The following is a 20,549-nucleotide window of genomic DNA, read 5'->3' on the forward strand; positions in this document are numbered from 1 at the left end:
CTGTAACTTCTTTTATTGAAAATGTTTTGACCCAATATGTTAGATGTTTTTTAAAATCCAGAGTTACCTTGTTCTTGCTACAATTTCCCATCCGTAAATGAGATGAACGACTGTAACCCACTCGAGGGGAACGAGCATCGGCATTTTAGGTGATTGTGTACACCGGATGGTGTAAATTATGTCAGAACAATAATGATATGCAAGAGGGGGTTAGAGGGGGTAGGATAGGAAGGGGAGCTGACACTAAACAGTTCAAAAAGAAAGAAAATGTATTGAAATTGATAATGTCAGCAGCTGTACAACGATGCTTAATCTAATGGAACTCTAGAGTCTAATAATATCTGGAAGATCTCATAATAAAACATTTGAATGTATCAATATAGAAATGTGACGATAGAAAAAAGAGCACGAGAGAGAGGACATCTGTCTCATTGCATGGTTGTACTACATTAAATTTCGTGACAGGGTTTGTGAAATGGTGTCTGGTGCAAACCACTCATAAGTCATTTCCCCTCATTCCTTCTATTCCATTGATTATGTGAAGAGATTCGAGCAGAGGCTTGCCAATGAAAGTCATTGATACTGTAGAGTAGGTGTGTATCTGGAGAGAAGGCTAGATTCGATGTCACCTTAAACTTCCTTTTAAAGTGTAATTGCCATGCAAAAAAAAATGCTGCAGTTTTAGGGGCTTAAACAACTATGAGGGAGTTCCACAAGTCCATGGAGAAATTAAACTAAAAGGTAATGGAATTTTCCCACAACCTTTCTGAAGCCCTCTCTAATGGATTAACAGTGGTCGCTAGTTGTCTGCCCCAACTCCTGGCAGCCTGTGCACACACAGAACCCCCGGATCCGGGGTCACCTCCATGACGGGTTTTGCATTGGATTGTTGTGGCCCATAGCTTTTCCCATTGGCTAATTGTTGGAGGTGGAAGCCAGGACTTTCTTCCTAGTCCATCTTTGTCCAGAAGCCCCCGTGAAACCTGTTCACAGCACAGCTAACGCACAGCCTCCAGTGTTGGCTGGGTGGTAACTGTACATGCGGTACCCTGGCACGGGACTGAGCCCAGATGGCCCCTCAGGGAAGACAAGGATTCTACCTCGGAATCACTGGTGCTGCCGTTGAAAAAAGAATCATTCAGGAGTTCCTTGTCCTCCCCCAAATCTATCAGTTATCTGTTTTATTAATATCCTTTGTAATAAGAAAAGAAAGTTTTCTAGCTTCTTTTATTCTTTTTCCTAAAAGAGAATGTCTCCGTTTAGGTGGTGAACGCCTATCATCTCCGAGTGCGGAGGAGGAATCCCGTGACTGGCAACTATGTGAAAATGAGCCTGCAGCTCTACCTGGTTGACAACCGGAGCTACCTGTTGGACTTTAAAAGTATTGATGGTAAGAAGTTATGCTCGCAGGAACTTTGACAAGAAAGACCAGGCACTAGGAGCCCCGGTGGCATAGGGGGGTGTGCACTGGGCTGCTAAACCTAAATTCAGAAGTTGGAAGCCACTAGCTGTTCTGCAGGAGAGAGTCGAGGCTTTCTGTTCCCCCAAAGATTTCCAACCTCTGAAACCCACAGAGCGCGCTCTCCCCTCCCCTGTCCAGGTGTTTTGCGTCGGAAGTGACGTTATGGCAGTGAGTAATTTGACGAGATATTAGAATAATTTAAAGGCACAGTGGATCTTCTAAGCCAGTGCTTAAGTAATCGAGATGTGACTAAAATATACGTGAAATGAAAAGACTAAAGACACGTGGAATATAATTCACACAAAAGTGTGCTTCCTTGGCACAAGGAAGTAATTGAGGGCGTTAACTGTGGAGAATAAGTAAGGTGCACCAGGAAATTAATTTTTATCCAAAATTAGCTGATGTTTTCAGGCTGTGCGTGACGCGTCTCCCTCGGGAGTCCACTACTGTTAACGCTGGAACACCGAAGCTCCCGCTTGCTCATCTGACTTCCTAGCCTGGTCCTGGGCTCCGGGGGGGGGGGGGGGGATGCCCTGAATTATCTAGGAGCCCATGGACAAGCCAAAGCAGGCAAGGGAAGTTGTCAGGCCTCAGGTGAGATAACCCGATTCTTCAGTTCTGTCTCATCCGCAGGTGGGAGAAAAACAGGGTGAACCAAGGAGCAGTCCGGAATGGACAAGAGTAGAAATGGAGTTCAAGTTGGGGACTTTTTTGAAATAGGGTATTTACATTTCCTACTTCGGCCTGCTATCAGTTATAAGTATTTACACGGCTCCTGTAGGACTCTCATTAAAATTACCTAGGGTTCTGGGAAGAAATGCAGCGTGTTTGAAAACACCCCACATCCACCAAAATGAAATCTCTTGTGATGGGCTGTGCAGCTTCAGGAAGCTCCCTTCTCCCAGGAGATCCATCCCCGCTCCCTGGATCTGCTGTGCCGTGCAGGTCCAGAGTCACTGTTGGGTGGGAGCTTTTGTTGTTATTGTGATGCTTTTGTTGTTGATACACAGTAAGAAAATGAGCAGCCAGGGGCCTGCTTTCTTGCAGGTCTGCTCACAGGGCTTAGGGGCCACCGTTTGGCTGTGTGGAGATGTTGGTTGACGAGTGTTGTCTGCCATGAGTGCCGGGGAGAAGAGGTGTGCCTCTCCTGCTCCTAAGACACCGGGACGGTGACAATCCCCATGACGTGGCTCTTGTTCACCCTCGGAACGCAACCACTTCAGAGAAGGGCTTGGGAAATACACCTTTCACACACCTGGTTCCTCTATCCGTTGCAGATGAGGTGGTGGAGCAGAGGTCAGGCTCCTCGACGCCCCAGCGCTCCGGTTCTGCTGCTGGCTTACACAGAACCCGATCAAGCTTCGACTCCGCGACGGCAGAGAGCCCTTCCCTGCGTGGCTCCCTCACCGGCCCCCTGCCCGGGGGCACACCGTCCTCAGCCCCACCCCGCCTGGGCAGTCACACCATGGACTTTTTTGAAATGTGTGCCAGTCTCATCACTGCTCTAGCCCGTTGACAATCCTTCCGTCTCCATTCCCCGTCTTCGTTATTGTACTGTGAAAATCAGATACACTCTTGGAATTAGTGTCTTGCTCACTCTTGGATCCCACCTGCTCACTCGTACTAAATGGGAGGCATAAATGTCCCTGGGGAAGAGTCAGTGCCATTGAAATGACGGCAAGCACACCAGGCGGGCCCTTTGATGTAGCTGTTGAACTCAGCAATGCCATCTTGCCTATGGTAAATGCATGTAGGCAACTTCTTTCTGAGGTGAACAATAATGCACATTATTCTTGTAAAAGTGTGTGTTTGCTACCGGTGGCAGTGACAAACTGTCTTACCCTGAGGGTTTGGCAAAGCTGCTTTGCAAGTTACTGTTTAGGCAAATCCAGTGTATTTCCTAAATTTTAGCAAGCTTTAATGTTATATTTCTGGCCTCAACTCTCTTACCAAGATGAAAAACCAAAACAAAAACCCCCAAATCAGTCACTATGGAAACGTTGAAGTTTTAAAAAGCTGCTCCCCGTATTTGAGAAGCCAAGTTATTCTAACATTTTTTTCTAAAATGCTGTCCCATGTTTGGCGGAAGGGCTGTGGACCTTTAAAAAGCCACCGTCCTTCTGTTTGAATCACCTGTGACCGACTCAGGGTTTTGAGGTCTCCCTGCACAACATGTTTCTCTGATGAGCCTTTAAGGTTCTGTTCCGTCTTGGAACAGCCAGCATTGCACCCACCTTAGTCACTTCTGTACATTCAAAACCTGCCACAGATTCTTTATGCCTCATTTTGCTAGTTACCAGGGAGGATAAACAGTTCAATGAAGGCAAAACCAGCAAGGGGCCTCTTAAAAGAGCGAGAGCTCTTGTCTTTGTCCTCTGGTTCCATGTGTTTGTTCTGTCTGTTTGCTGGGAAGTGATAACTTGTCCTGAGGGGCATTCTCTTGCTGCCTACAGTGCTAATTTTTTATTTGAAGTTCAAGTCCTTACAACTTCCCCTGTGCCTCCAACCTTCCATAGTCACCTTTGGCTTTGTCCCTTGTGTGATCCCCAGAGGCTGAAAACCTTTGCTGGCTCCCTGGGTTGCTGATCACTTGATTTGAATAACCTGTTGGACTCCAGAGCTTTTGTGTCTTTCCAAAGCCTGAAGGTTGTGCGACTTTTACCGCTGAACCTGAAAGGCCAGGGAAGCCTTAACACACGAAAAAAAAGATCTCTTGAAGAAATATATGTATTGTGTGTACATATGTGTGCTCACACAGTGCTTTTTAAAAGAAAACCAAACAGGTTTCTGTTTATTTTGATTTGTGCGGGTAATTTTTAAAGTTTTTTAAAAAGAATCTATATACAGCAGAGTAGCTCATAGCTCACTGATTTTATTTCATTGGTTTTAGGAAACGTATTTGATTTTTTTAATTATGTGTAATTTAACAAATTTGTATTTATTCAATTCCTTAATATATAGTAATAGCCAATAATCACATTCACAAGGCATACTGAGAAAAACTTGAAAAAAAAGTGACATTGCCTTGAGAGGTTTATCTTTGCCAAAAAACCAATATATTTTTTACCAAGAAGCAAATGAAAATGTTAGACCAAATTGTTTGTTTATGGAAGACACGTGTTTCTACCTTCAGATATTTTATGGTTTGAGAGTTTGCAGTGTGTCACATACATCACGTTATTTTGTAGTCCGTTTAAACACTGGTGTTAAGCAACGTGCGAGTCTAAACTTCTTAATATCAAAATAAAAGGAAAACATGTTTGTCTATCAAAAAGGAGGGCAGGGACTGCAGCTTTGAGAGGTTTTACTGTTAACTTTTGAACGAACGCCCCCTAGCGGCATCACGTGGTACTTCTAGTTTAGTTTCGTTTTTTCCTTGAAGAGGCTGTGAGCAGCAGGGAGTCCTAAATCTAAGTCGGGGATTGACTCTGTGGCCTCGTTGCATCAACAGCCCTGCTAGAGTCCCTAAGGAATTCCCACAGTTAAGCCTCCACTGCTTGCCCACCCAGAGGCACCTTGAAAGGCAGACCTGGTGACCTCCTTCCCAAGGTCACACACTGCTCTGAACACCCTACGGAGCAGTTCTCCCTGCACGGGCCCGCACCAGGGGTCAGAATCCGCGCAGAGGCACCTGTCAGCCAGTGCCTTCTGTCATGTGTGGTACCTCTCAGGGGAATGGGGCCATCTCATGTTCTTTGCCTTGGCATGGGATGACCTGAGACAGACAATTGATCGATCCCTTTACCTGGAGGACAGCTTCCACAGTTCTGAAGGTGGCAAGCAAGCAAGAAGGAGTCCAGTGGCAGTTGGCCTCGTTAGTCCAATCAGTGAGGTATTACACACTTGATTGTGTCAAAATGCCTCTTTATGCAGATGTTTATCATGCAAGTCAGACTGCCCACACTGTTACCTGTTGGATCTTATAAAGCCAGGGGTCGCAGGTTTTGTCCTGGTGTGAGAAAAGTCGTTAAGGCACAGTTTGGCAACTCTAGATGGTCTAGGAAATTGAGGGCCAGTGCGGGACAACAGGAGCTTTCTGTTGTTAGTGGGCAGGCGGAGCAACGACTCGGTTGCTAGCTCAAAATTGCATCCTCTATTCCAGTCTCATAAGCAGGTTAGTTATGGATGTGGGTGGATAGCTCTGGGGGTGTTTATCCGGTTAAGATTCTGCGAAGAGAGCGTCTACTAGGTTATAGACGAGACCATGGCTCTGCCATGAGACAGACTTGGTTTGGTTCCAGATGAGCATTTCCCAAAGTGCACCCCAGAACCTGCTCTGCAAACACCAAGCAAAGGACATGCCATTGAGTGCAGTGTGGTAACGGTGCCTGCCACCTCCGCCCCAGCACAGCGCATGTGAACGGCAGGCCTTCTCTGGCGGGGGCTGAGTCGACTGGGAAGCTCTCTAGCTTGGTGTAAATAGAATTTTTGAAACTAGAATTTTTGGAGATTTAATATCCCATGGGGTGAAGCAAATTTGGAAAATACCATTTTTTAGGGAAATCACTGCCATGGGTTGCTGTAATTAGGGTAGTAAAAATGAAATTAAGATAAAACTGCCTTTGCTTGGAAGGAGCCCTGATAGAATAGTGGGTCATGTGTTAGGCTGCTAATTGCAAGGTGAGCAGTTTGAAACCACCAGCCACTCCTCGGAAGGTAAGATGCGGCTTTCTATTCCCATGAAGATTTGGTGTCTTGGAAAGTCAAACAGGCAGTTAGTTCTCTGTCCTAGAGGGCTATTATGAGTCAGATTGACTCAGCAGTGGTGAATTTGGTTTTCTTTTTTGATTTTTGCTTATTACCAGTAGGTTTTGGAGAGAATTTGTTTCAGAATCAAAATCATTTCATTTTAATCATAGGACATGTTTATTGTGAGCACGTGTTAGACAAAGAATTTTGTATGATTGCAACTTATTTCATAGCATCTCGATACACTTTATCAAGTGGTGGCATTGTATGGGAGAATTTATTTTGGGTATGCATTGAAAACCCCTAAACAAGCTTACATGTAAACAGGAATAAGGGGTTATCGACTTGGGCTTATGGTCCTATGAGTCACGCATATACCGTTGATTTGCTTTAAGAATTTGTACAGCCAGTGACCATTTTCTAGATGCTTTGATATTGAACACTGTATTTGAACCTGTCATCCTTTAATAAAGCAACAGACTATATCTCAAATAGAATATGCTAGGGAGGAAAACTACTCCAGTTTGGGTGTGTTTTGTTTTGTCCAACAAACTTTGTATTTTATTTTTAATTTTTTTAATCATTTTATTGGGGCTCGTACAACTCTTATAACAATCCATACATACATACATCCATTGTGTCAAGCACATTTGTACATTTGTTGCCCTTGTCATTCTCAAAGCATTTTCTTTCTACTTGAGCCTTTGGTATCAGTTCCGCATTTTTTCCCTTCTGTCCCTGCTACTCCCTCCCCCATGAACCCTTGGTAATTTATAAATTATTATTATTTTGTCATCTTACATTGTCTGGTGTCTCCCTTTATCCACTTTTCTGTTGTCAACACCCAGGGAGGAGGTTATATGTAGATCCTTGTAATCAGTTCCCCCTTTTCACCCCATCCTCCCTCCATCCTCCTAGTATTGCCACTCTCACCGCTGGTCCTGAGGGGTTCATCTTTCCTGGATTCCCTGTGTTTCCAGTTCCTCTCTGAACCGGTGTACATCCTCTGGTATAGCCGGATTTTTAAGGTAGAATTGGGAGCATGATAGTGGGGGGTGGGGGTGGTGAGGAAGCAATCAGGAACTAGAGGAAAGTTGTATGTTTCATCTTTGCTACACTGCACCCTGACTGGCTCCTCTCCTCCCCATGACTCTTCTGTAAGTGGATGTCCAATTGCCTACAGATGGGTCCTGGGTCCCCAATCTGTATTCCCCTACATTCACAATGGTTTGATTATTTTGTTCTTTGATGCCTGATACCTGATCCCTTCGACACCTCATGATCACACAGGCTGATTGTGCTTCTTCCATGTGGGCTTTGTTACTTCTCAGCTAGATGGCTGCTTGTTTACCTTCAAGCCTGTAAGACCCTAGATGCTATATCTTTTGATAGCCGGGCACCATCAGCTTTCTTCACCACATTTGCTTATGCACCCGCTTTGTCTTCAGCAAGTGTGTCAGGAAGGTGAGCATCATGGAATGCCAGTTGAATAGAACAAAGCATTCTTGCATTGAGGGAGTACTTGAGTGAAGGTCCAATGTCCATCTGCTACCTTAATACTAAACCTATAAATATATACACATAGATCTATTTTCCCATCCTCATATATGAATATATTTACATATGTACATGCCTTTATTTAGACCTCTATAAATGCCCTTTGCCTCCTAGTTCTTTACTCGATTTCCTTTGACTTTCCTCTTGTCCCACTATCATGGTCAGCCTTTATTTGGGTTTCAGTAATTCATCTCGGTTATATTACCCTTGGTCACGTCCTACCAGGCCTCCTACACCTTCCTCGCCACTGATTTCGGGCCATTTGTTGTTCTCTTGTCCCTGGGTTTGTTAACACCACTTCTTTCCCCCCCACTTCCCCCTCTCCCATCCCCCAACCCCCCGAACTATCAGTCCCATTGCTTTCTCCTCTAGATTGTTCATCCAGCTTGTCTCATTTAGATAGGCCTGTGGAGATAATAACATGCACCAAAACAAGACAGAGCAAAACAAAGCAACAAAATAAAATAAAACAACAACAACAAAATGACAAAAAAAGAAAGAAAAGCCTGTAGATAGTTCAAGGACTGTTGGCCAACAAACTTTTTAATTGACACTTTCAAAACCCCTAGTGTGGTGTGCATTCCCTGAAGCAGCTATCCATGAAGAGAGTGCAGGAGCCCACATTAGCCAGGAATAATAGTGTCTCTGACAGTGGGGTTAGCTCTACACAGGAAAGACGGTTCTCCTTTTTCTGTCAGTAGCTTGTTCGTGGCAGTCACATGGTTCTGGTCTTGTTCTCTCTTACTCCCTAGTCATTTTGTATGCAAGGGATAACACATTGACTTAACGTCAGATGAGTTGTAATTCAGAAAAGCATCCTGGACCGCTCTAGCCGATGTGTCAGGCAGCCTCTATGAACGTGGCAGGGCTGCACAGAAGCCCCGCTGCTGCCGTTGATCAGGTGTGCACACCTGGAGTGTGCCACTGCAGACTCTGTGGCCTTGTCCCTCGCTCGTTGGTAAATTAAATCCCCTTCATGGCTGTGAAGTCGTAATCGCGAATGCCAGTCCAATTCACTGTTTTCCTTGTCTTTTTTAACCGCCCCACCTTTTAAATCTGGTATTCCCTTACTGAGTTGCCACCCTGTGACTTTTAAATAAAATAGGAATGTGATTTTTAATAGCAGTTCTCAGAGGTTCTACTTTATTAAAAATTCTGGATGATGGATAAGTAACAGTTTATTGGTAAGTGACATCCCCAAAAATCTCAGTTTTGGGTAAGATGGGTTCAAAGGCCACTGTGATACCTGGAGGATCCCTGGAAGCATAGTGAATGACTCATGGGGCTGCGAACTGCGAGGTGAGCAGTTTGAAACCACCGGCTGCTCTGTGGGAGGACAATGAGGCTTTCTACTCCTGCAGAGAGGTCGTTACATAGCCTTGGAAACCCAGGTGGCTTTTCCAGTCTGCCTTACGGAGTTCCTGTGAATCAGAAATGACCTGATGGCAGTGAGGATATTTTTGAGTGACACCTGGTGATGGGAGTGGGCTGTTAACCACAAGGTTTCGCAGTTCAAACCACCAAGCCCCTCTGCCAGAGAAAGATGAGGCTGTCTGCTCTCGTACAGATTGCCGGTCTTGGTAACCCTCTCTGTGAGCATCGAGTGTTGGAATTGACGGTGATGGCACGAGCTTGACTTGAGAAATGGTAGCTCTCTCAGTCCCAGGGGTGCACACTGCAGGGAGCAGTGGGGCCCTGCACGCTCTGCAGGAAGCAGTGGGGCTCTGCAGCCCCTGCAGGGAGCAGTGGGGCCCTGCATGCTCTACAGCCACTGGTGACGACAAATGGTCTTGGTGGCGTTTCAAATTCATCAGTTCTGCCCTCTCATTTGTGTTCGGGTTCACTTTTCCCGTTTTCAGTTAGTCTTTAGTCTGTGCGTGTTCGCGATTTGCTTGGTGAGGCATTTTCAAGGCAAATACTTGAGTCTCTAAATACAGCTGCCCTCTGGGAAACACATGACAAAAAACAAACAAAATTTCAGAAAACCAAGCGTGTTAACAGATCGACTTGGTAGATACTATTTCAGGGAGCAAAGCATTACCCAGGGGAGGGAAGGAAGGGCTCCTCCCGCTTTCATAATGATGTCGTTAGACCGGGGGCCGGTCCCTAGCTGGGAGTCATTCAGCACTTCTAGTAGTTTTTAAAGGTAACCAGAAAAAGTCCTTTTTCACCTTTTGCAGCTGAGCAAGAAGGATTAGGAGGCTGGCCATAAAGCTCTAATGGAACCCTCCGAGTTCTCTTGAGCTGACCACCCACCGTGGGAGGACCAGCCTGCATCTTGGAAACATCTGAGTAGAAAGGTAATAGAAGGATTACAGATGGGTTTCTTTCAAGTCTGAAAATAGTCTCGAGTCAATGCTGGAGAGGGCAGTCATTGGAACCCCTGGGGATTGTGCTAGCGAGGTGTAAGTGAAGTGGATGGGATTAGCATATGAGTTTTCATAGCACTTCTAAGTTAATGAGAGTACTGCTGGTGTAGTGCGCTAAGCATTCCACTGCTAATCACAAGCTCAAGGTTTCAAGATTGACCGTCCTAGGTGGGAGGGGGAGGGGGAACCCGGCGGGGAGGGGACATGGGGGAGGGGGGGGAAGGAGCAGCTTTTGTTTGCCCTCCAGTCACCATGACTCAATGGCAGTAGGTAAAAAAGGTGAAGAAGCTTTTTTAGGGGGACATGACTCTTCCTGTAATTTTATTTACATACTTGTTAAAGTGCAACTTTTTAAAGAAAACTAAACCTCGCCCCAGCCCCTATTTAAAGTATCACTTACATTAAGTTTATTTCCATAGATTTTCATATATAGAGATATAATTAGAATGCTTTTCCTAGAGTACATTTCCATGCACGACCTACCTAATCATTAGTGGCTTGATATCCCCTAAACCCCATAAAAAGCTTGAAATGTAATTTATATGTGAGGAGCCTTAACAACTTTACAAAAACCTTATTTAAACAAATTGCTCGAGTCCTTACTGTAATCGTGACGCATTTGATGCCTCTGAGCATGGGGCTCGGGACCCGCAGTCCAGACTGGCCTGAGTTTTATGAAAATTTTTCCATTGTAGCCTGATCAGAATCAGCTGGGTGTAGACGTTAACAGCCTGTGGAATTGCGTTCACTTTGTGAGCCACCGTCAATGTTGACTGCAGGCCTTGCCTAGCTTTGCCTGCGCGGTCATGACTGCGGGTGTGCGCTTGGGTAACCACGATTTGCATCTAAAGCAGTTTGGACTTGAAAGAAGTAGCACATGATGATTTGGACATGCAGGGTAGTATGGTTCAGTTACATTTAAAGTGCAATTAAAAAACCAAACAACTAGAGCACTCTTCCAGGTTAAAAAAAAAAATCAGTATTTGTAAGATACCTTTGCATGAAACTTTTTGAATATAAATTTTTGTTAAAGGTTCACACGGTGTGCTTTTTATTTTTTAAATGTATTCTGGGATTATTTGTGTTGATTAAAGGTTTTTAGAAGAAACCGGAACATTCTAGTCTTAGAGAACTGTGCAGTTTTGTGGAAAATGTAAGCATGCATTTTGTTTTCACAGCAAAAAGTTGCTTTTAAGTAAGTTTTTGGAACAAGGAAAGCCTGGTTTTTAAGTAGATAGGTAGCATTTTCTTACAATAGAAAAGAAAAATATACCCACAGATATAAAGCAAAATTTAAATTGTGCCTCCGCTCCTAAATTATAGGGACAGTAATAATTAGTCAAAAAACTGTCAGAAATGCATTTTCTTTACTCGCTTTATAATTCCCCGCATTTGCCCTTAGATCTTCCTTCAACAAATAACCATCCTGTTTGCTCTAGCCTGTTCCCTTTTGGGTTCCTTTGATTGGATGTCACCCCGCGGGCTCCCGCCGCTCACTGTGCGGTGCTGTGCCCTTCCCGTTAGCTTTCCTTTCTAAATCGCCCGCATCACAGTCTGACTGCCTTCTCGTGTTCTTGAAATGAATCCAGTGAGAGAATAGCAGTTTTTTATTTGAGCCCTTTGCAACATTTCTCTAAGAACAAGCAAACAGCAGGCAGAGCCGGGGACTATCGGGTCCGATTGGCTGTCGGGCAGCAGGCGGACACGTGGCCTGCCGTTTCCCGGCCTCCCTCACAGGTGTGCGTGAGACGCTACTGCAGGACCCTCTTCAAATGCAGGGCTCAGCAGCATCACCATGGCAATATTTATGCACCGCCCTTTCCAAATACAGGTAGGCTCCCTGTGGATCGGAGGAGGACCTTGAACGTTAGGCCTGTCTCGTGTGGCTTTTTCACTACCGTGCTGAAGATGGTGAAGACACAACTTTACAGATTATCTTACAACCATCTAGTGCTCACAAATCAAACATGCCTGTGTTCTTGAATCTCAGAATCTCACAATGTTGGCTGCTCCTGCCTTAATGTGCCGCCCCCCCCCGCCCACACACACAGCGCTCTCTCTCCAATGTGGGAAATGTTCATTGTACAGTTGTTATAAAACTGTGAATTCTAAATGGTAATCATGATGATTGTCTTTGGATAAGAATGTTTGTGTTCTCTCTATGCCTAAGTAAACAAGTGAGTTTGGTGTGCAGCAAATAAATGTCAACGTTGAAAGCCCGTAGGTGATGTCCATGACAAACCATGAGGGTAGATCTGAAATTAGTCTCTTCTTTTGGGTCAAGAACATCCTGCACTCATTCTCTCCTACTCTGTCGCTGAGAAAGAAGCGCAGCCCTGGACAGTAGACGGAGGACGCACTTGATCACACCTCTTTGTAATTTCTTTGACTGTTGGAATTGGGGACCGCTTTTAAAAACTGGTTTCAGGGGATGAGGAAAGGGGAAAAGGCCAGATTCGAGTGCTTTTCTGTGTTAACCACAGGTTCAAGTTTCCGCTTCGCTTGTGTACTTTCGGTGAGAGTTACTGATCGGCAAGCGGCTCTTCCTTGCAGGAACTGTGAGAGATGGCTTCTTGAGCCAAATGTGCATTGTGTGGTTCCAGCCTCTCCCGTCTCCTCACTGATTGGAAGGACACCAAAGAGAAAAAGAGCACATCTGGTACCTCGTAACATCCTCTCCACCCCTCCCCCTCCCCCTCACACACACAGAGTCAGTCACTGGTTAATTTGGATGCTCCTTTGGGTTTTAGTCATGAACTTAATATGTTCCAGAAAATTCATGGTTACAGCTGAAGCTATTCCCAAACAAGAGCACCTAGGACTCACTGGAGATGCCATGCCATTTTTATTCCCCACCCCACCCCACCCTCCCCCCCCCCATTGTAATTTCTAGCCAATACTGGTTTTCTATGGCTATCATAAGAAGTTTCTAAAACTTTGAGACTCAGCACCGATTTGTTATCTGAGCAGTTGTGTAAGTCCAGAATCCAGTGGGTTGGTTTTTTTCTGCTTGGAGGCTCACGAAACTGGAAAAACCAACATGTTGGCAGGGATGGGCAGGTCATGGGAGAGAATTCATTTCCAGAGCCAATAAAATTGTTTGCAGAATTCAATCCCATGCTGTTATAGGATTGAGGTCTTGGTTTTCCTGCAGGTGGTTGGCTGGGATCCTTGTGTAGGCCACCTGCATCCTCTGTCCATTACACCCTTCATTGGCTGGACTGCGCTCTTGCTTCTAGATGTCGCCGCTTCTCCCACCTCCATCACTTCCTTTTTTTTTTTTTTTGTGGAACATTGGATTTTTTAAAAATCATTTTATTGTGGGCTCATACAACTCTTATCACAATGCATACATCAATTGTATAAAGCACATTTGTACATTCGTGACCCTCATCATTCTCAAAACATGCTCTCCATGTAAGACCCTGGCATCAGCTCATTTCCCCCCTCTCTGAACCCTTGATAATTTATTATTTTATCATATCTTACACTGATGGACGCCTCCTTTCACCCACTTTTCTGTTGTCCGTCCTTCAGGGAGGAGGTTATATGCAGATCCCTGTAATCAGCTCCCCCTTTCTACCCCACCTTCTCTCCACCCTCCCAGTATCACCACTCTCACCACCCCCACCTCCCCCACTTCTAAAGGTGCGTGTGGTTACATTGGGCCCACCGTGGGTCGCCAGGCTAACCTCCCCATTACGAGGTCAACACCAATGAGCAGCCATTCTCTCTACAACGTCCCTGGGTACATGACAGAGGGACACCACCAGAAATACGGTCGTGGAAGCTAAAACCCCGTTGACCGCAGCTGTAGGATTAGAATGGAAGGCCTCAAAGGCCACATCCTAATGGAATTTTAAAAGGTTTCAAGGGAGGGTGGGCACCCAACTCCAAAACAATCCCCTGTATCAAAATCCTCACCTTCCAGAGTCAAAGTGTGAAAAGTCGTATTTTTTGAGGAACATTGTTTTCCAGCACTCATTACAGAAATGTATCATCAAATCATAATGAGATTTGGATAATAGATTTGATCCTGTAATTTTGTTTGCATAAGTGTTACAGTGCAACTTTTTAAAGAAAACTAAACCTTGCCCCAGCCCCTATCTAAATTATCACCTACATTAAGATTATTTCAATAGATTTTCCCATTATATATATTATATGTATAATAGAATGCTTATCATTTTAAGAGAAGGATCTACTGTAAAGATTCATTTTTATTAGTGGAAATGGTTCCCTTATTTCCTAGAAACACAGGTGATAGGTGCTTATTTTAGGAAATTGAGGAAGTACAGGACGCTTCAAGGTGACAGAACCCTCCTCCACAGGATTGCTACCCAGAATCAATCACCGCGTGGGGTTTGTCATCGTCCCTCACCTTCATCTCCTGCTCTTCCCCGTCGAAGATGGGTTCTGAAGATGTGCAGGCGTCGGCCTGGTTAAGAGGATACAGTCTTGCAAGTCCATGTTTCCCCCCCAAGAAGATCCTGCAGCGGGCATTGGAAAACTTCTCTTGGTGCCCATTGAGGAAGCTCGATGGATGTGAAGACACTTTACCCAACAGGCTAACACGGACTCATTCATTAGTCTAGGGCAGGCGTAATGGGAATCAAACTGAGCTGCTAACAAGGTCAAAGATTCGAACCAATAGCTGCTCTATGGGAGAAACTAGGATTTAAAGTCCCAGAAACCCAAAGGGGCGGTTCTACTTGGTCATGAAGGGTCTTGATGAATCAGAATCAACTTGATGGCAATGTGTTTTATCTGAGAATAGTGTTACTATTTTTCCTGATATCTTTTTATACAAACTTGATAGTGAAATAGAGCGTTGGCCTTTCTATGGAAGAATGGGGTCCTAGCAGCCAGAAAGCCATGTTTGGGTATCACTGACGAGCAGGTCATGGTGTCTGCCTGAAGGAACCTTGCAATCAGTGACATGTAAAACTTAGTGGACCTGGTGTGGTCTCACACGAGGGCGCTGTTCCATAGCAATGTAACCATGTAGAAGGAGGCTAGAAAGAAGCCCCTGAGAGGGGCTTCCTGTGTCAGGGAAAAGGTGTTCCACTCAAATGAGTGATGACTTCATCAAAGGAAGACAACTTGCAAGCCCCCAGGGGAAAGGGGCAGTCCAGGTGAGCTCCAGCGCTCACAGGCTTACCTGTAATGATTTGTCCCCAAAGGTTATACCCCATCAGTGAATAGGAGCTGCTACGTGCAGCAAGGAAACACTGCCCGGCCTGGAGCCCATTATCAGCCACTGTCCGTCCGTCTCGCTGAGGCCCTCCTTGTTTTTACTGCCCCCTCCCTTTACCAAGCACAGTGTCCTTCTCCAGGGCCTGGTCCCCCTTTCAACATGTCCAAAGAATATAAGACGAAGCCTTGCCATCCTTGCCTCGAAGGAGCCCTCTGGCAGCCTTCTTCCAAGACAGACTTGTTTGTTCTTTGGTTAGTTCATGCCGACACCATAATTCAAACGTATCAATTCTTTGGTTTCCTTTATTCAGTGTCCAAGTTTCTCATGCTTACAAGGTGGATGAAAATACCATGGCTTGGTGTGCAGTGTAGCAATGATGAAACATGCAAATTTTCTCTAGTTCCTAAATGCTTCCTCGCCCTGTGCACCCACTATCATGATCCCAATTCTGCCTTACAAATCTGGCTCGACCAGAGGATGTACACTGGTACAGATAGGAGCTGGAAACACAGGGAACCCAGGACAGATGATCCCTTCAGGACCAGTGCTGAGCATGGTGATACCAGAGGGTGGAGGGAGGGTGGGGTAGAAAGGGGGAACCTCTTACAGGGATCTATATGCAACCTTCTCCCTGGGGGGCGGACAACAGAAAAGTGGATGAAGGTAGATGTCAGACAGTGTAAGATATAACAAAATAAAAATTTATAATGAATTTATAAATTCATGAGGGAGGGGGATATGAAGAGGGAGGGGGGAAATGAGCTAATGCCAAGGGCTTAAGTGGAGAGCAAATGTTTTGAGAATGATGAGGGCAACGAATGTACAAATATACTTGACACATGGATGTATGTATGGATTGTGATAAGAGTTGTAGGGGTCCCCAATAAAATGATTTAAAAAATACCATGGCTTAGGTCAATAAAAGTAGGTAGTAATTTATATTAGACCAAATGAATTGCACTTAGAAAACATTTAATCGATTTTTAAAAGCTGAACATTTTGTTGGTTTATGTCAAACAAGATCATAGCCCCCACATTGAGCCTTTCAAATAGACTTGAATTTCAGTAACACTTATTTTCAATATCCTCCAGCTTCTGACAAGGCAGGGCACTAAAACAGCGCCCGTGGAGTACAGCATCTTAAAGATTTTTAGAACACTTACTTCAAAATATTCATTGAAAAATTCCACGAGCTTTTAATTCCATATTTCCACAAATGTTTCAAAACCTCCTAGTTTCATACAATTCAGGACACGCTTCTTTTCTGCATAGTCATGTGTATTATGTGTGTGCCCCCCGGCCCCTTACAGGCCATAAGTACTCTCACCTTATGCAATGCCCACAATAATAGGTCTTGCTAGCGACTTTGGGAAAGGGCTACAGTTGGCCTGGTACCCTTGAGTGATGTGTTTATTCAGGGAGTCCAAGTAGAGTTTTGAGCTCTAGAGACATAGTGATTATGATTTGCGCTGCTAACTTCAAGGTCAGCAGTTCAAAACCACCAGCAGCTCCACCGGAGAAAGGTAAGGCTTTGTGCTCCCATTGAGTTAGTCTTGGGAACCCACAGGGGCAGTTCCACCTTGTCCTATGGGAGGCTGTCAGTCAGAATTGGTTCAATGGCAGGGAGGTTTGCAGAGAAGCAGCATTGCTCGCCCTGCTTGACCAGCAGTACAACGGATGGGAGTTGGTTCAGAATGAAGTAGAGAAAGGGCGAGCCTAGCCCCAACTCCAAATGACCTTTTTCTTAAAAAAAAAAAAAAATCATAGAAACAGGTGTGTCTTCAGTCTCAGTATGATCAAAACAATTTGCTATTTCCCCTTATTGTTTCTGTGTTCCCAATCATTGATGCCAGCCTGGAGCTCACCACCACAAAGAGATCATTCCCAAGGCCCTTTCTTTCTCAATTCTATAGTCACCACTTGCCAGGCCATTCTGTTTCCTGATTTCCCTGAACACCTATCAAATTGTACTCTTGTAAATTAACAGGAGAGAGTCAAGGCTGTCTGCTTCCATAAACATGACAGCCTTGGAAACAGAAAGAGTAGTTAAGCTCTATCCTATAGGCAAACTATTGCCAAAGAAGGCAAAGTTAAGCAGTATTTCCCCCTATTATATATTTGTGATAAAGCAGACACTCATTATACTTTAAAAGACTGAGCCATAGGTATTTTAAGATTAGATCTTAAATTTACATATTTAGGAGACTGTGGTTATATCATTTATTTTTTTATGATGCAGAGTTAAATTACACCCAATTTAAATGCACATTTCTAGAGAACAATCCAAACAATAGTATACTAATATTAGAAACCCACTAACCATCTGTACAACTGACTAGAAGCCATACGGCCCTGTTTCTAACTCTGGCCACGGCTCATTAAGCAAGTGCTCACATGCTCACACACATTACGTCTCATTCTCCAGGAGCGGCAATGAACTAGACACGGAAACAGACATTGAAAGATAGCCCTTTCAGGAGTAAAACCAACACCTAAATAGAAATGGTTTGTTTTGCTTTGTCACTTCTTAATCCCAAGTATATTTCCACAGGTTCCATCGTCTCATTTTGGCTTGTAAACGGAGGCAGGACGGAGATCTGAGAACGAGGTCTCACACGGGGCAGGCCATAGCAGTCGCTGTTGCTCTCTAAGGTGACCAACCTTGATGCCTGAGAACAAGGACACACATGCATGCATTTTGGAACAAGTGAATGGAATCACATAGGAGGTCCTAGACACTTTCTCAGCCAATTTAACATTTCTGGTGCTTGTTCAAAATGCTTATAAATATGCCTCTAGAAAAGTCAGTTAACACACCCAGGAGACATAGGACACCCCCTCAACTTTTCTAGATAGTCATTGTGAGGTGCCTTGGAGTTGACTGGAACTCACAGGGACCCTAAGTGGCAGAGTAGAATTGCCCACAGGGCTTTCTAAGGAACCCCAGGCTGCAATGGTGAAATGCTGGGCTGCTGACCACCAGGCGGGTGCTTCCAAGGCCGCAGTGACTCCACGGGAGCTCCTCCCACACAGATCCTTTGTCTCCTGCATGTCTATGAGTCATACCCAACCCCCCTCCCCCCGGGGGCAGCCAATGACAACAACAAATCACTCTGGGAGCTGAGTGCTGCCTCTTTTTCCTCCCAGGCTCTGGATGGACTCGAACAGCAGAACTTTACATTCGCAGGAGAGTGCTCAATGGCTGCACCACCAGGGTTCATTCCATGTAGATGAATGTTCCCAACTCTCCCTGCGTTTCAATAAATTCACCAGTCTTCCCCTGAGACAGATGTAACTCCACATCAAATCTGGAGCGTCCATGATTTGAAGTCTGAGTTCAAACCACTTACCTGAAATCTAGATGTTCAATGAGCACATATCCATCTGTGGAAACAAAACTTACTATTATTAATCTGAAAGCTACAGAGAGAATTCTTTCTTTTTTTTTCTTTCTTAGCAGTGATGAATATGTTGCGGGAGATAGGACAATAAACTTACATTTGCCTTCAGCGTTGCGACATATCACTAGATTCTGTTCAGTTATATCAATGACATCCAGTTCTTCTCCAGGGCTTATTGGCAAATCAAAGGTCCCCTTTCTTGAATTGTGAGAACATGCCACTGCTGTGTTGATGACACTGATGGCTTTGTCATACTGGAATGAGAAATGACTCATCAGGCCACGCTTCCATGGCCTATTATTTTCCATTGTGACAACATGAGTGGAGGACATAATAAAATAACTTCAAAAATAAACTCACGATAGGGATTGATTAAATAGCATCTACCGCAGTGGTTCTCAACCTTCCTAATGCCGCGACCCTTTCATACAGTTCCTCATGTTGTGCTGACCCCCAACCATAAAATTATTTACTTCATAACTGTAATTTTGCTACTGTTATGAATTGTAATGTAAATATGTGATATGCAGGATACATTGTCATTGTTACAAGTTGGACATAATTAAATCATAGTGATTAATCACAAAACAACATGTAATTATATATTGTGAAATATTTATTTCTAATGACAAATACATGAAATTCTATCTTGAAGCGTGGTGTAGTGTAGCATGGGTGACAGTCTTCACACCGGATGCTCGTGTGTGGGTGTATCTGCAGTGGGCAGACCCACCTGGAGATAGATAGAGGGGTGGTGTCTCAGTTCCTAAGACCATCGGAAATCTGTGTTTTCCGATGGTCGTAGGTGGCCCTTGTGAAAGGGTCGTTCGACCCCCAATGAGGTCATGATCCACAGGTTGAGAGCCGCTGATCTACAGGAATAGGAAACAATAGCAAGGTACGTAGTGAAAGGAAAGGAAGTTAATTACATAATAGTACAATGCCACCAGCTTACATGGTATGACTATCATGTAAGATTATTCATCGGTATGATTATGCTTTCAAAATATTTTCACACCCATTATCTAATGTAGTGGAATGCATCTTGGTAGAAGACCGGGCTATAACGCATGTGAGTTGAAATGAAGTACCATGGGTGTTATGCTAACCGTTCCAAAAGTCAAGTTGCCCCCAAACTGACAAGGAGAACCAACCCCTCTTGTGCCTGCACAGTGCCTTCCTGTTCTGTCATGCACAACATTTCCAGATGGCACTGCCATGCTGCCCTGCCTCGCTAGTAGGCTTGTGTGTGTGTCAGGGTTGCATCCTCTCACCACACTTGTTCAATCTGGATGCTGATCAAATCATCACAGAAGCTGGATTCTATGAAGAAGAATGTGGCTCAGGACTGGAGGGAGGCTTATTAACATTTGATATGCAGATGAAACAACCTTACTTACTGAAAGTGAGAGGACTTCAAGCACTTGCTGATGAAGATCAAGGATCATAGCCTTAAGAATGGATCACAGCTCAATGTAAAGATCAAAATCCCCACAACTGGACCAGTAGGTTACATCATGATAAAGAGAGAACAGTCTGAAGTTGTCAAAGATTTTGTCTTGCTTGGATCCACAATCAAGCTCATGGGAGCAGCAGTCAGAAGAATAAAAGTCGTCTTGCATTAGGTAACTCTGAACAAAACCTCTTTAGAGTACTGAAGAACAAAGATGTTACTTTGAGGACTGAGGTGCACCTGATCCAAGCCATGGTATGCTCCATTGCCTCACGTGCAGGGGAAAGTTGGGCATTGAATAAAGAAAACCAGAAAAATAGATGCGTTTGAATGGTGGTGCTGACGAGTAACATTGAAAGTACCATGGACGGCTAAAAGGACAGCTCTCTGGATTGGAAGAAGTAGAGCCAGAGTGCTCCTT

General features: G+C 44.5%; 2 protein-coding genes across 2 annotated transcripts in view; one reads left to right on the forward strand and one right to left on the reverse strand.

Annotated features, from left to right (window-relative positions):
- PRKAA2 (protein kinase AMP-activated catalytic subunit alpha 2) overlaps positions 1–7,419 on the forward strand; it is a 60,258-nt gene extending 52,839 nt beyond the window's left edge. The window contains exons 8-9 of the mRNA XM_075556738.1: positions 1,264–1,390; positions 2,740–7,419. Of these exons, the coding sequence (XP_075412853.1) occupies positions 1,264–1,390; positions 2,740–2,978 (366 nt within the window). The 3' untranslated portion in view covers positions 2,979–7,419. The remainder of the gene's footprint in view (positions 1–1,263; positions 1,391–2,739) is intronic.
- A 6,994-nt stretch (positions 7,420–14,413) lies between these two features.
- Positions 14,414–20,549, reverse strand: part of FYB2 (FYN binding protein 2) — a 97,564-nt gene continuing 91,428 nt past the window's right edge. The window contains 3 exon segments of the mRNA XM_075533870.1: positions 14,414–14,612; positions 18,625–18,658; positions 18,773–18,929. Of these exon segments, the coding sequence (XP_075389985.1) occupies positions 14,414–14,612; positions 18,625–18,658; positions 18,773–18,929 (390 nt within the window).

This window comes from Tenrec ecaudatus, chromosome 1 (assembly GCF_050624435.1).
Source record: "Tenrec ecaudatus isolate mTenEca1 chromosome 1, mTenEca1.hap1, whole genome shotgun sequence".
Taxonomy (NCBI): domain Eukaryota; kingdom Metazoa; phylum Chordata; class Mammalia; order Afrosoricida; family Tenrecidae; genus Tenrec; species Tenrec ecaudatus.